General features: G+C 45.1%; 1 protein-coding gene across 3 annotated transcripts in view; it reads right to left on the bottom strand.

Moving 5' to 3' along the window:
• Positions 1 to 15517, bottom strand: part of Epb41l4a (erythrocyte membrane protein band 4.1 like 4A) — a 209447-nt gene that overhangs the window by 22540 nt on the left and 171390 nt on the right. For all 3 annotated transcript variants that reach the window (XM_034518397.2, XM_076912856.1, XM_034518399.2), the window contains 5 exons: positions 14472 to 14562; positions 10545 to 10628; positions 9915 to 10028; positions 6879 to 6926; positions 5947 to 6024 (listed from right to left, as the gene is read on the bottom strand). In XM_034518397.2, the coding sequence (XP_034374288.1) occupies positions 5947 to 6024; positions 6879 to 6926; positions 9915 to 10028; positions 10545 to 10628; positions 14472 to 14562 (415 nt within the window). The remainder of the gene's footprint in view (positions 1 to 5946; positions 6025 to 6878; positions 6927 to 9914; positions 10029 to 10544; positions 10629 to 14471; positions 14563 to 15517) is intronic.

The raw sequence follows: 15517 nt of genomic DNA, 5'->3' as shown, positions 1-15517 counted from the left end.
TTAGTCAATTCAAGGTCACCACCCTTGGCTACAGTCAAGTGTGAGGCCAGGTTGGGATACCTGAGATCTAACTAATAAACAAACAAATAAAAATAAATAAATAGATAAATAAATAAATAAATAAATAAATAAGAAAAAAGAAAGAAAGAAACTTAGTTCTTAATCCTAGCAGTAAATTGAAGTACAAATTTCATTTTCCAATACCAATCCTTCATTATTTATATGATAGCCAATTTATCATAACATCTTGGGAGACAACACGTAAAACCCAAAATACTATTGATATTATCACCAAAAAACGGTGTATCTGAAGTACACACAAGCTATAAGCCCCCTTAGAACCAATCCATGGGTGAAAACGCAGAGAAAATGGTTGGTATGCAATCCATGTGGTGGTGCCTAGCTCTAACCCCAGCACTTAGGAGGCCAAATGCTGAGATCAAACTGTCCCCTGCCCTAAGTTTCTCCATACTGTGTAACACAGGGTATCCTGGGGCTGTCTTCACCTGAGAGACTTCACAAGCTGCTTGTGACTCCATTGTGAGCACAAAAGCAGAATCGGGATGGGTCTGTGCCTTAGGGATGCTTAACCTCACACACAAAGCACAGATTAAGACTTCAACAGAAAACATGCCACCCTGAGAAGGTATGCAGGTAGACACGACACAGCCATATCCGGAAAACCAGGCCTGAGAACTCACTGCAGACATCAGGTTGAGGGAAAGATTCTAGAAATGGTTCCAGAAATGACCACAAAGGATTAAAAGGCTGCAGCAGAGTTCAAGGAGTTCCAAGGAGGCCTGAGGAACAGAAGCAGATAGGGAAGAAAGAAGCAAACATCTGCTTTGTTTTACATCGTTATCAGTGTTATCTGGTCATCCTGCAGCACACACACACACACACACACACACACACACACACACACACAGGTCATCCTGCAGCACACACACACACGTAGAGCCATTCTGCAGCACACACACACACAGGTAGAGCCATTCTGCAGCACACACACACACAGGTAGAGCCATTCTGCAGCACACACACACACAGGTAGAGCCATTCTGCAGCACACACACACACACACACACACACACACACAGAGGTAGGGAAACAGAAATCGATGCTCTTACTGTGATGTGTGACCTGTGACCTGAGAGCTAGTATTATTAGGAATAAAGACTGGAATGGAAGAGCCTGTGTGTCTCAAGAGGCCACCAAGGAAATCAGTGTCACCTGGCAAACTGCAGCCAACACATCCACATAGCCTATTTAGTACTTAATAAATTCTGCCACCAAGGAAAGACACAAACATGTTAGTCTGTTTCTGACACAATCTCCTCATGACAGTGCAGCGGGGAATCCTGTGCTATACAACGAGGCCCCGTCTCAAACCCCAAATGGAAGACATGATGGGACTACATGTGCAAGTCAGGACAGGTGGGAGAATGGGAGATCGAGGAAATAAAGGGAGAAGAGGGGAGGGAAGAGGAGTGGGTAGAGGAGAGTGGAGGGGGGAGAGGAAAGGGGAAGGAGAGGGAAGAGGAGAGGGAGAGGAGGATGTGGATGCTGGGAACTGAACTCAGGACCTCTGGAAGAGCAAGCAGCCAGTGCTCTTAACTGCTGAGCCATCTCTCCAGCCCCAAATTTTGACTTTTAACTTTTTAAGGGTGCTAAAGGCCTCTTCTGAATAAACTCTACTTGTAAACAGTATCTCTCATCTCTCCTCACACACACGGAGGGTGTTAAAATCCTACCCATGAGATCAATAAAGTAGAAGGAAGCACCAATAAGTCAGGTTTATTTAAAAAATATTTCCTGGCTTGGGATGTTGCCCAGTTGGTAGAATGCTTGCCCAACATGCACAAGGCCATGGGTTTGATCCCCAGAAGCACATAAAAAACAGCACAATTATGGTGAGACCTGTAATCTCAGTCCCAGAGGTGGAGTCTGGAGAACAGAGGTAGAAAGTCATTCTGTGTTACACAGTAGCTGGAGGCCAATGGGGCTTCAGGAGACCCTGCCTTAAAAATGCCAAGACAGAGTTCCCTTTATGTATAAATAAATATTAGTACAGCCCAGGAAGGAGGTGTGGAGCAGTATCCGACATCCTTAGACCACACGCAACCTCCAGACGTAAGATGACTGAAGATCCACGGGACTCTCAGAAAGCTGCACGGCCTCTCCACTTCCCGGGGCTACAATTTCTCACGGCAAGAATGGAAGTGGGGAGTGTCAGGGTGCTGGTGCTTGCTTCAAAGATGAGAAGACACTTAGGGAGATGGGATGCAACCCCAAATTAGTGACCTGTGGGAAACCCACAAAGAAATCTGATGCCTTATAAACTACTCAAAACAGTAAGAAAATAAACTGAATGGGGGACCTTGAGAGGGTGAACAAAGCTGCTCTCAGAAGCCATGGGTTATTAACGGAAATTCCAGGGCCAGGAGTAGGCCTATCTCTCTATAAGCTGCCAGTCAGGGAGGATCCTGAGACACCCCATGGAAAAAATACCTTTAAATTGCCAGTGCCATTGGCCACCCATTAGAACTGGATAGTGAGACCCTGTTGCTGAAGATGCATCCAATGTAGTTGTGGGACATAGAAAAAAAATCAAGCTGCAACTGGGCTAGAAGCCTCCTCCCTGCTGGCTACCCTCACGGTGTGGGATGCTATTGTGTAGGTTGCTGGGGTATTCAGTTGTGGGCCTCGTGTGCAACAATACTGACTTGCCAGCAAAGACGAACCCACTGGTGTAGCTGTGGCAGAGGTTGGTATGGGAGTAACCTATGCTTTCTGGCTGGATTTGAGGCCTTCTCCACAGGCAGGAAGTCACATCTAGCACCATCAGCGCAGTCAAAAGCCCATGGCTGCAAAGGTTGGTAAGCCCAGAGGGGATGCTACTGCTGTTGTTCTGTCGGGCATGATGTGCCTTCCAAGCTGCCTTCTAAACAACTGAATTGATGCTATAGGACAGTGCTAATGGCAGCACTAGTCATCAAAGCTTCTTTTTGCAGTGGTCAGCAGTAAAGCCACAGCCTCGTGGTTAAAGTACTGAGAATAAGTAACTGTTGAATGCTCAGCCGTGAACAGAACACTCCCCACTCCCCAACCCCCAGGCGTAGGAAACACCGAAGATAGAAAGGCAGAAAGTCTGTAAGAGACAGAGTCAGGTGGAAAAGCAATACGTAACACTGGCTTCTAAGCATGACATGGCTGTTGTACTCTTGGACTCACAGCATAAATGATTACCTGCACACAAGTCTAGGATGGTCAACCTCCAGACCAGAAGGGGTGGGGCTTGTAGGGCCCCACCCTCTAAGGATTTATATGTTAACAGTGGATAGGGAGGAGAGGGACATTTTCTTCAGGGGTATAGAAACTGGTAAAGGGTACATGATCCTGTAAACAATCCTGATGAAATCCATTGATTGGGTCATCATCATTATCCAAAAAAAAAGAAAGACCAGATCTGGAAGTCAAAGGGAGGCTGGATGAGAAGAGGAAACGGATTGTTAAGAGCAGGAAGAGAGGCAAGGGAGGGTAACAGAGCCATGATGATTGACATGTATCATGTTCATGTATGAAAATGGAATAACCAAATGAATTATTACATATAATTAGTATGTGCTAATAAAAATGCAAAAACGAGCTTGCCCAAAGTTGCTCCAAGGTTACAATTTCCCAAACCAAGACAAGAAAGTGGGGCATGTCAGGGTGCAGGCCCTCGAAGCACAGACAAGGAAACAGAATATCAGCATGTACCAGGTTCTGTGTGGCCAGTCACCCCCAACCGTTCACAAAAGCACAGACAACTGAGGACTCGCTAGCCCCACTGGCAGCCACGAACAGGGAAGCACATGAGGCTGAAGGTTCAGTATCTCGCCGAGTCTCCTAAATAATTGCAAAGTCGGATATCAAGAAACAGTCCTTTGCTGTACACACAAGACATCCCCATAGGAGCCGAGCTGAAGCGTCAGTGTTCAGGTCTGATACAAAAGGAGGCATCCTGGAGAGAGAGCAAAGGCTCACTGGATGGAGGGGCTGGATTTGGGCAAGTGCATACCCAGAAGGGGCAACCTGACTTCGAGCCCTCCTTCTGTGCACTCCTGCCTGCCAAGGCAGAACCCGCGAGGACGGTGATGCAGAACCCGCGAGGACGGTGATTTGAGCTAAACATGCTTCTTCCTCTGCCTGTGTCTGCTGTGTCTCATCTTCTCAGGACACAGGAACTCATGTGATCCTAGGGCAATACTGCCACAGGTAAATCCAACTGCAAAAGCAATTATGTAGCCTTCTATATCCTGTAATATGTGAGTGTGTGCTTTGACAACTGTTCTCATCACTGTCATTACGAAATACATAAGCATATGTACATTTTGAAGCAATGGCATTCTAACACCAATAAAGCTGATGTAAAAGAAATCTGTGGGAGACAGAGGTACCACTCCCCAGGAAAAGGCAGCCAGCAGGGGCACAAGCCAACACAGCCAGACCAGCAATGAGCAACTAAGGATCTGGTGCAACCTTTCCATTCTGTTTCATTTGCACATCTGGCTCGCAAAGACACTGTGTTTAAACAGGTTATCTTCTGTGCAGCTGGGAGTGGGCCATTGTGGAGCGCAGTTTGGAAGACACTAAGTAAAACAAATAGATTCTGGCGTGAAGAATAAGCACAAGTTGTTAAGCAGAAAAGGCAAGCAATTTGATTTGTTTTGTTTTGTACAAAACTGCTTGGTTTTACAGCACCAAGAAGGCACCTAAGGGAGAGATGTCTCTAAATAATCGGATTTTTACAGATACAGAAACTGAAATTGTTTCTTTGAGGAGTGTCATAACGCATGGAGATCTTGCGGCTGTGCAGTGTAATTCCAGCCTCTAAGAGAGCAAGAGGCAGGAAGCTTTCTTAAGCAAGAGGCTCCTGGAGATATTGGCCAGGCTATTAATACACAGGCTTTGCAGTCGGAGTGAGGACCACTCTATCTGAGCTCAGCACAAAGCCCCCAAACACTAAAGAATGACCTTAGAGACCATCCAACTGCTTCATCAGAGAAGAGAAGATGGCTTAGAAAAGAAGGAGCAGGCAAGAGCTCGCCAGCCCGCCCTCTCTCCCTCCTCTCTCTCGGCATCACTGATGTTTGAGTACCAGATGCACCTTTGCTATGGTGTCTCCCTTTCACATTGGAGAATGCTTGTCATCAACTCTGGTCAGTCGTAATCTCTCCCATCCCAACGTTACAAAAATCAGTGTCTCCAAACACATCCAAACATCCTCTGAAAGGGCAGAGCTTTCCCAGTTAAGGACCACTGGGTTTGACTGGCACAAGTGACAATCAAATCCTCTGATGCCTTCCTGGTGGTGGTTTCATAGCTCGTGAATACTACCTGCTGTTCATAAGTAAATGGGGTGGACCTAGGGAGACGGGATGAACAGGTTGAGCCCACACTGATGCTGACTGTATCAACTGACCTTATGAACAAGCTCTAAAACACCGAGTCCTTCAGTGTTGGACTACATACACCTCATGTGACTGGAGATGCATGTAGATACGGAGAGACTAAGATTAATAGAATCTCTAAGATGATAAGTATCATTCTGGGATGAGATAAGGTGAGGTAAGAAATATCACATCCAGAGGGACCTTAAAGAGAAATCACCACACAAATGGCAAACTCCTCCCTTCTTAGATAAATCCAACACACATTATTCCCTAAATATAGAATTATCTTGAAAAAAAAAAAAAGACAAGAAGGTACTTTAACTATCAAGTTATTTAATGATCTGACTCTAGAGATACGAAACCCAGAAGGGCAGAGGTCTCCTAGATCAGTGATGCAGAACAGTGAGTGGCCTTTGGACCACCAACGAAGAAGGCAGGCTCAGGCTTGCAGGACACATCGGCTCCTATGGCCAGCACTGGCTCAGGGGCTACAGCATTCGGCTGTTACCTGTTTCTCTTTTTCCGGTGTTCTCTGTTAGAATTTTCCGACTCACTACCACTGCTTGTGTTACAGCGTGAGCGCAACCTGAAGACAAAGCAAAAAAGAAAAAAAAAAACATTTATGACAGATTATAGACAGGTTCATCAGGTATTCCACAAGCAATTTTGTAGAAAATTCATGAATCCAAACACAAAGACCCATCTTATCCCTCTCCCAGTAAGAAGTGTTTCTGAATTTGGTCAAACACTCGAGCTAAGTCTACCACTCAGAGAAAGAGCGGGGCAGGAGGAAGAGAAAAGCACCTGACAGAAATTCAGAAGAAAGGACAGAATTCAGACAGAAAGAAATTCAGACAGAAAGGACTCGGAAGATCCATCATGCCTAACAAAACCAGCATGGCAAAGCTAAAACAAACATGGAGGACAAATCAGGGACACCTCGCTTTCCCCAGCCCCTTGCAGGGGCAGGCAGACTTATTGTCACTACTTTGAATTTACTGATCCTGTGACAGTTTTCACCAACAGAATGAGGTGTGGGAGATAGCCTGCGAGTTCCAAGACTAGCCCACAAGGCCATTCTCGGGCCCTTAGGACAACAAAGTATCAGCTACCGTCTGACCTCTGCCTGCTCAATCTACTTGGACACACACACAATGTTTGTTGTTGCTTTAAACCAAGTGGTGAAGTGGTTTAGAATAAAGCAGGGCATAGCTTGAGACACCTCCTCAGAAGGCACAGAAGGAACGGGAAATGAAGAGAACTAGCAAAGGTCAGAACAGAGCAAAAGACTGAAATCCAACTGACACTGGCATTAAAATGTAAAGACTGGCGATGCAGACATGAAGCAGACACTGCAGAGAGGGAGAAATCTCCACTCTTGCCTCAACCACAGACACTCCCATCCTTTCTCCCCTCTGGCTCCTCCCTTTGCTTTCTTACCTCCTCCTCTGCTTTAGATCTGAGTCTTCGCCACTGTTGTGAGCTTTCCTGAGGAAGACAGAAGAAGAAGTTACAGAAGGCAACAGCATCATCTAGGGCTGAGAGAGCAGGCAGAGCGGTTTCACATTCGTTCATTCAGATGCCTTCTGGACTGGGTCACTTGCCACACAGTTATGTCGTGTATACACGTCCAGTCCTACGACAGGACCCAGAGACTCCACACGTCACCGCTGGCTTCAAGCACCCAATCATCTACAGTGAAGCTGTGGCCTACGCTTAATGCCCATACTGAATAAGCTACACTCATCCAACAAGAGGTTAGCCTGTGGCTTCTAGGTCTGTAACCCTCTAAGCCAACTTTCAGCTGATTCCAGCTCTCACTGGGATCCTGGCCTGGAATTCCTTATCTTTTCTATGAAGACCTCACCCACCACGACTCACCAAGCTACACCTTCCTTAAGCTTTGACCTTCATTACCTCTAACCATCTCTAAACACACTGCTTTCTCATCACACCCCCCCTACTTCCTGTTTACCTCTAAGCACTTCTAATAGGGCATCTTGTTAAAAAAAAAACACAGCCCTGGAGACAGACCACGCGAATCACATCCTCCCCGCTGAAGAACGTTGTGACCCGTTACTCCTTTTAGTGGCTCAGTGTTTTGTCTTATTTTTAAATTTTTATTATATATGTATGGGTGTTTTGTCTGCATGTATGCCTGCATACCATGTATGAGCCTGGTGCCCTCAAAGGCCAGAAGAATGTGCTGAATCCACTGCAACTGGAGTTACAGACAATTGTGAGCTGCTATTTGGGAATTAGGAATCAAAGCTGGGTTTCAAAAGAACAACCAGAGTTCTTAACCCTTGAGCCATCTCTCCAGCCCAAAGTGCCTCGGGTTTAATAGGACCTCCATAAACAGTTATGAGGTGGAAGAAAATGGGGCTGGAGGGATGGTGCAGCAGGTAAGAGCAGGCACCTTGCAGAGGACCTAAGTTTAGTTTATCAGGCAGCTCACAGTGACCTGTAACACCAGCTCCTGGGGATTGAGCACTGCAGGGACCTGCACTCACACACACCCCTCCCCAACACATACGTGTAACTTAAAATATAAGAGAACTAATTCTTTAAAGCACACTGCATTTCAAGTGAGGAGACATGTATCATTGTTCGCTGTCACGTTCCTGCTTGCTCACCTGTCTTCACCCTACCCCGATCTGACCCCGTGACCTCTGCCTATGGCATCCCCACACAGCTTGGGTTTCCATTCACTAACCCACAACAGTGCTCAGGACATCCCCAGCTCTGCATTTTATTCCTAAGTATCCAGGTTTTCTGGGTCAGCCCCAGATAGCTGGATGAGCATCAAGCGACCAGAAGGAACTGAACAAGCATATGTTCGTTACACTGACAAACTGCTTTCCTGATTGCATGCTTCATTAATTCAACAGTCTGACACCTTCTTCTGACCTAAGTACTGTTTCTGTGGCATGCTGTCAACATCTCCTGTGGTGCCCTTAGGCTAAGGTGCCTCTGCATTAGCTTGTCTCTGCTTTCTCCTCCCAAAGGCAAAGGAGGCATCAGATAAGACTCTTGCATCTTCCCTCTACCTGAAATAAAAACTTACCAATATCTACCCGCTACTTATGGAACTGTGTTGACAACAAAGGTTAGCTTCCCCCACCACCCCCATGTGCTACATGGACTCATGAAGACAACGGTCTTCTTCTTATTTTTTCTTTCTTTTTTTTTTTTTTTTTTTTAGATTTATTATATGTGAGTACACTATTGCTATCTTCAGACACACCAGAAGAAGGCATCAGATCCCATTACAGATGGTTGTGAGCCACCATGTGGTTGCTGGGAATTGAACTCAGGACCTCTGGAAGAGCAGTCTTAGCTGCTGGGCCATCTCTCCAGCCCAACCACTGTCTTCTTAATCATCCTCATCAACGACTCACTTAGCTCCCACACATATCCAACTTCCTTGTCACCCCGCCCCCACTTTTTAGCTTTTAATATTATCACCTTGAAGGAGCTGATTCTCTCCTACCACTATCTGGGTCCTAGGATTTTTTTTGGGGGGGGGGGGTGGTTCGAGACAGGGTTTCTCTGTGTAGTTCTGGCTGTCCTGGAACTCACTCTGTAGACCAGGCTGGCCTCGAACTCAGAAATCCACCTGCCTCTGCCTCCCAAGTGCTGGGATTAAAGGCGTGTGCCACCACTGCCTGGCTGGTTCCTAGGATTAAGCTTGGATCATTAGACTTGGCAGCAAGCACCTTTACTTGTTGAGACATCTGACCAGCCCTCAACATAAACTTTGACTCTATATAATTCCTCTTCTTCCAGCTGTCCCTCCTCTCTTTCAAAGCCAAACTTCCAGAGAGACATCTAAAGCCTCAGCCCCATCTCCTTCCCATGTATCATCCTCCCACACACTCTAAGAAGAGTGGACAAGGCTCTAACAAGACATCTACCACCAGCCCATGTCCTCCTGCTGCCTGTAACATGCTTAAGCTGAGTAAGACACACAGATAGACCATCCCCACCCTTATACGAATTTGGGGGTGGTTGGGCACTCACAGGAGCAGAGTCACACATGCACCTAACCTGCTCTGTAAAAGGCAGCAGGTTCACAGTCTCTGCTTTGGAAGAGACTCGCAGATGCTAACACAGCAGCAGCACACACAGGCTTTAAGTGTAGCTCTGCTTTCCAATGTAGTAACATTTAACATACATTATTGATGCTTTGCAATGCATAATATATAGTTAGCATAATATCTATGGTTTTTAAATGACCCATTTTAAATACAGAGAGAAAGTGACCATAAATATTATTTAAAAAAAAAATATCCTCTAAAACTGTTTCAGATAAATACTTTGGCTCCCTAACTTGCTTTATTTTGAAAAAAAGAACAAACTTCCGGTGATCAAGAGGAGACCAACAGTAGTGGCCCTCTGAGGCCCATGTTAAGAAAGCATGCCCAGGATGGGAAGCTTCTGGTCACACTGGAATCAGAACTGGGCTCCACCCACCTTCGCCTCATCGGCTGCGAGGAGTCATTGTCGCTGCCACAGGAAGGGTTGCGCTGCCGTGTACAGGGAAACTTTGGTGACTTAGTGCGGTCACTGGGGGAGTTGTAGAGTCCACTGGAGTGAGAGAAATAGTTCACGCGTCAGCTTGGGAGTTTACACAAGTGTGGAGTGTCAGCATTAATGTCATTTGGAACTGTTTCAGAAATATAGCCTTACTCTAGAGCTGCAGTTCTCAACCTTCCTAATGCAGCAACAGCTCCTCATGTTGTGCTGACCCCAGCCATAAAAGTATTCCATTGCTACTTCATAACTGCAATTTTGCTACTGTTATGAGCTGTAGTATAAATACCTGATGTGCAGGATATCTGATATGTGATGTAATCCCCAAAGGATCACATAGGAGTTGTCAAGGTTGACAACCACTGTTCTAAATGATTACGATGGCCTTGCAGGTGATTTCTTTGTACACACTGGTTTTCCCTTCCTGTTGTTCTAAAAGGTAGCACATCAGGAAACAGGCTCTGGCTCCCACTTCAGCATTTCAGTCACAGGGCAGTTCTTTTCCTCTACTGAACAAGGTATGACATATCCCTCTGCTGCTTTCTCTCCAAAAGCCAAGAGCCTCCTTACCTCTGGGGTCCGTTTTCCTCCCAAGGTGCATGAGACTTGCTTCTTTGGGGGTCAGGGCTGTTTTCATTCTTTGCTTTCTTAAAACTTTAATGATAAAGAATAGAAAGTAAGCTGACCAAAAAAAATTATGTTAATTCATAGATTTATTCAGAAGACAAAACAACATTGATGTTGACATATATGTACACATATTTCCGTGCTTATAGCTGTGACTCCTGAAAAGAACCCCAGATGACTGATTAATAAATGTGTTTCTCCTGCAAGCACTTTGGTGTCTCCTCTCTGATTTTCATTGTATTCCTTTATGGGAAGAGAAGCCAAGCTGATCGACTGTTAAGAAACTTTCTAAAGACTTCACGATAAAAGGAAAGAGAAGACAGTGGGAATTAGGTGCACCACAACAACAGATCTGTGGAAAGGCCTTACCCGAAACCACTACTTGGTAAATTAAATTAAAAGTTATAATTTAAGTCAGGGTATGTGGCAAAGGCATTTAATCCTAGCACTTGGAAGGCAGACAGAAGCAAATGGATCTCTGAGCTTAGGACCAAGATGGTCTACATAGCGAGTACCTGTATAATTACATGCTATATCTAAATGTATATGATGTTATATATGTGTGTAATTATACATACACACACACATTTTTGAAAGAGTTTAAATGGACTATTCTGTATAAATGACAGTACTTTCTCCAGAAGCCATGAGTTATTAGATAAAAAATCTCAATGTCAGGTATGGGATACCTTCCTATGAGTTTAGTTTTTCATAATAAAAATACTTTTTATCTAATAATTAAGTTGTCCATGATAATGAATTTGATAGCAGAACCAAAGACATGGAATGAAGGGGAGCCTGTTACTGAGGAAGTAGCCATGTCACTGGCCCGCTGCACGCAAGCACTTCCTGTTTAACCCCTTCGTTCTGTACATTCAAGTTTTTTTTTTAATGCTTGAACTATCTTAGCATGCAACGCAACATTTTAGTTCCACTAGGCAGTTTTGCTTAATTTCAGAGATTGCACAGCTACCATCCCAGTTCTCAGTATATGCTTTGTGATGATCTCTATCTGGCTTCCTTCACTTCTGCTCAGCTCCTTCCCTTCCTATGGGCTTTGGTCGGAGAGGCCGCAGAGACTCCCAGAACAACCGAGGCAGCTGCCATGGCTCTTGATTGTAACCATCACTAGACCGCACTGCTGAAGGAAACAACACAACTCCATTGCAGCATATACCAAGCTGGAATTATCTGGAAACCTGCTTCTTCCTGACCAGCTTTCACAGTCCTGAAAGTTGCTAGGTAGGCCACTGGGGGAGAAAAGCCAGCAGCGGACTTACTCAGGAGCGGTGTGAGCTCTGAATACTGGCCTGCCAGGCAACATGTGACCACACATGCAATATTGTAATATTAATGGGGCTAACCAACTGCTTTCTGATAGAATCGGAGTCCTGCTCCACAAGTGAGAATACTTGCCTAATGATGGGGGGTGGAAAGGAGGAGAGAGGAGAGGGGAGAGCATCCTTCCCAGGAAAAGAAGCAATAGCTGCTCCCAAGTAGAGAAAGGCAGCAGGCTGAAAAGGAAGAGAACCTGGGTGTAGTAGTTTGAACGAAAGTGGCTCATACAGGCTCCTGTGTTTGCATAAGGTCCTTAGTTGGTGGACCAGTTTGGAGAGGTGTGTTACTGATGCATTGAGACTTCAGAAGCCCATGTTATTCCCAGTTAGTTCTCTGCCTCATGCTTACGGGTCAGAAGCAAGCTCCCAGCTCCTGCCCCGTGTCATACCTGCCTGCCTGCTGCCATTCTTTCTACCATGATGATGGTCATGGGACTCTAATCCTCTGGAACCATGAGCCCCAAGTTAAATGTCTTCTTTTATAAGTCATCTTGCTCAAGGTGTTTTGTCACAGCAATAGGAAAGTAACTGCAACGCCAGGGCACCCATTCACATGAGGCTGGCCAGACTTTACAGCAGTGGCCAGACTCCCTGGCTCCAAGTCTGGCTCTGAAGCACTGAAAGTTAACTCTGGGGAGGATCAGGCTACCCTGTCTGACCTCTGTCCAGCTTCCGGATATCTTGGCTCCAACCTTCTGGATCAGAATGACTTCTGAATGCCATTTCCTGACCTAGTATCATCTTTCTGCCCTAAGAACGTAAATATAACTGCGTTGTTACTCAAGCCCAACAAATGTTTAGGCACACCTAGGGAAACAGAAGAGACCATCAGAAGGACCCGGGGGTCACTTCTCACTTCCTCTGGAGTCTTAGCTTGCAGAGAAAAAGAGTTACTTAGCTGCTAATCCGCATTTAATCCTGGTCCTTGAGGGATCTGGACAGTTGTTACAGAAGAGAGCTGTAACAGAATTCTTAGCAACGGCAACAAGAGGAGAAAGAGAAACCAGAGAAAGTGACAAGGGTGTTGCAAAAACAAAAGAAACAAACATCTGTTGGGACACTCTATCCACACAAGAATACACCTACACAAGGTACATCCAACAAGGGCACACGCATCAAACGGTTGGTAGATGGTGGGCATGTTTTACATAGGTTCAATATATTGCTCAATAATTTAAAACCAAAATTTCAAAGATCAAGTTTTCAAAGTAAATGCTTCCCTTTTGAACCGAGAAGAAGTTAAAAAAAAAAAAAAAAAAGTACAGTGAAGCTCCAGTACGGCGGTAGCACAAAGTGTATGTGTTTACTAAGTTAGGAAGGAAAAACTGAGGAGGGAAGAGACTGAGAAGACTAGAGAGATAAAAAGGAAACCACAAGCAGCCGACTGTTAAAAAGTAACAAAATCCCAGGTGACACGGTAACTATGTTTCTTTCCTGAACTCCTTCTCATCTTCTGCAAAAGAGACTGAGTCCCCTTGATGAGGCTTGGGGGGGGGGTCTGAATTTCATGGAGAATCGCGGTTCTGATGTTGCAGGTGTAGCTGCCTCCACCCGGTAATGCAAGGCCAACTAGGGAAACCGAGTCAACGAAGACACACTCAAAGGTGAAGAATGTGTCCTCCCAAAAGGCTGATTTGGAAAGAGAATGCCCCAGAACTGAAGAAAAGAAGACAGAGCCCCCTAAGTGTAGGAGAAACATCACAGCTCTGGCATCTTCACATTTTTGTAATTTTCTTACTGGGGAATTATCCCTCATTCCTCAAAGGCACTACAGAGCAGTCGAATGAAGGCGCCATTGTCAACTAACAAAAGATGGAGTGGAGGATGATCTAAGGCATCCCTGCAGGTCACACAGCTCTGACTACTGGGACCGCCTCTCCGTGATGCAAATGGGGTAGCTTCTATAGGGAAGTGAGCTCCTCAAAGCCACTCATTGTGCGCTGCTAACGTTTCTCCATGTATATAACTGGAGACTGGAAAAAATGACTCTAAAACTCTCTTAACAGAGAACAAAGCAGATCTTTCAGGAACCAACCCATATAGCATATAAAGAGGAGGTTTTTCCAGTAAATGGTCCTGTGAAAACTGATACCAATGACCATGATGGGTCTTCATATGTATACAACCTCTGAATGCCGAGACCCTGGGATCTCTAAAGCTGCTAACCTCGTGCCAGGGTGACAGCTCAGTGTGCCAGTGTGAGGAATATGGTATCTTAAACAAAAGCATCATCCTCTTTACTTTCCCAGTCCCTTTGAGTTAGTTGGTTGTGTGATGACTGTAAAGACCACATGGAATTCTCAGTGCACTGATACTGCAGACAGTGCATGCATACAGTCTGTGACTTCCACCATGAGGGGCAGGTTCCAGTGTTTGAATTTTGCTGACATAAGAACGTGCTCTTTGGCTCAGACACTATCTACTAGAGTCCCTAGGTTAAAGTGCTCTTCAGTTAATTACCAAGGTGGAGAGGTTCTTAGCTTTGCCAGCGAGGGGACGAACTTTCATAGAGCGCATAACCACACACACTGACCTTTTCACTGGTGAGGGTGCAATGATCTTGGTGGTTCCTTCATTCTCTCCATTTTCCATGTTTCCAGTTATCCGATTGATGATGTTTGATCCTAGTAACAAAGGAAGAGGAAAGATGGATGACAGGAGACTGTGAGGAGGGAAACAGAAAGCAGAATAATTATCTGGAAATGCAAATTTATGGCTGTTGCGACAGTCCAGTCAGTAAAGTGGGTGCCATGCAAACACAGGGATTAGATTTAGCTTCCCAGAATTCATGCCAAACACACTGGCAGGTATTTGTGATCTCAATGCTGGAGGGGTGGAGACAGGCAGGTCCTAGAAGCTCAACAGCCAGCCTAGCCTACCTGAAAAGCTCCAAGTCCCTGGTCTCCACAAGTGTATCCACACTCTAACACCCAGGCACAGGCTTACACAAAAATAAAAACAAAATAAAATGCGGTTTTGGGTAATCTGTGGCACATTTTATTGATATTTTATGACTACAAATAAATGATTGGCCAGTCAATAAACCTGAGATATTACTATCTGATACAAACAGTGCTGCCCCAGGAGTGTAAGCTATTACCTTTGAAGAATATTAGCAAGTTCTCATATCATTGACTTAAAAAAAAAAAAAACAAACAAATCAAAAAAACCTTAAGACTCTGAAAACAAGATTCTAGGCTATTCATTACCATATTGGAATATAAACAGTGCCAGTTCTTTGGGACCATGCTGTACAGTGTTTCAGCCTGTCATGATTGGTCCCATTTGAAATCACAATGTAACTCCCCAAAATTGAAACCTGTGAGAACACTCCAACTCAAAATGCAAATGGCAAGAAGAGAATTGAGCACGTGTTATGTGCATTCATATACCAAGGCAAGTTTTCAAACATATCTTTTACAAAACACGCCTCCAAACCTAAAGCTGAATTCTTAAGTTTATCCCACCACTGATTTGTATACAGGCCAGATGGGCCAGCAGAGGGAGCCCACAGCAGACACTCTGTGGGGATTCTGGTTCTAAAGTCTGGGTTCTGATCTCAAGGCAGAGATCAGGCAG

The sequence above is a fragment of the Arvicanthis niloticus genome, chromosome 14, assembly GCF_011762505.2.
Source record: "Arvicanthis niloticus isolate mArvNil1 chromosome 14, mArvNil1.pat.X, whole genome shotgun sequence".
Classification (NCBI taxonomy): Eukaryota; Metazoa; Chordata; class Mammalia; order Rodentia; family Muridae; genus Arvicanthis; species Arvicanthis niloticus.
This window is presented reverse-complemented; position numbering and strand designations above follow the sequence as displayed.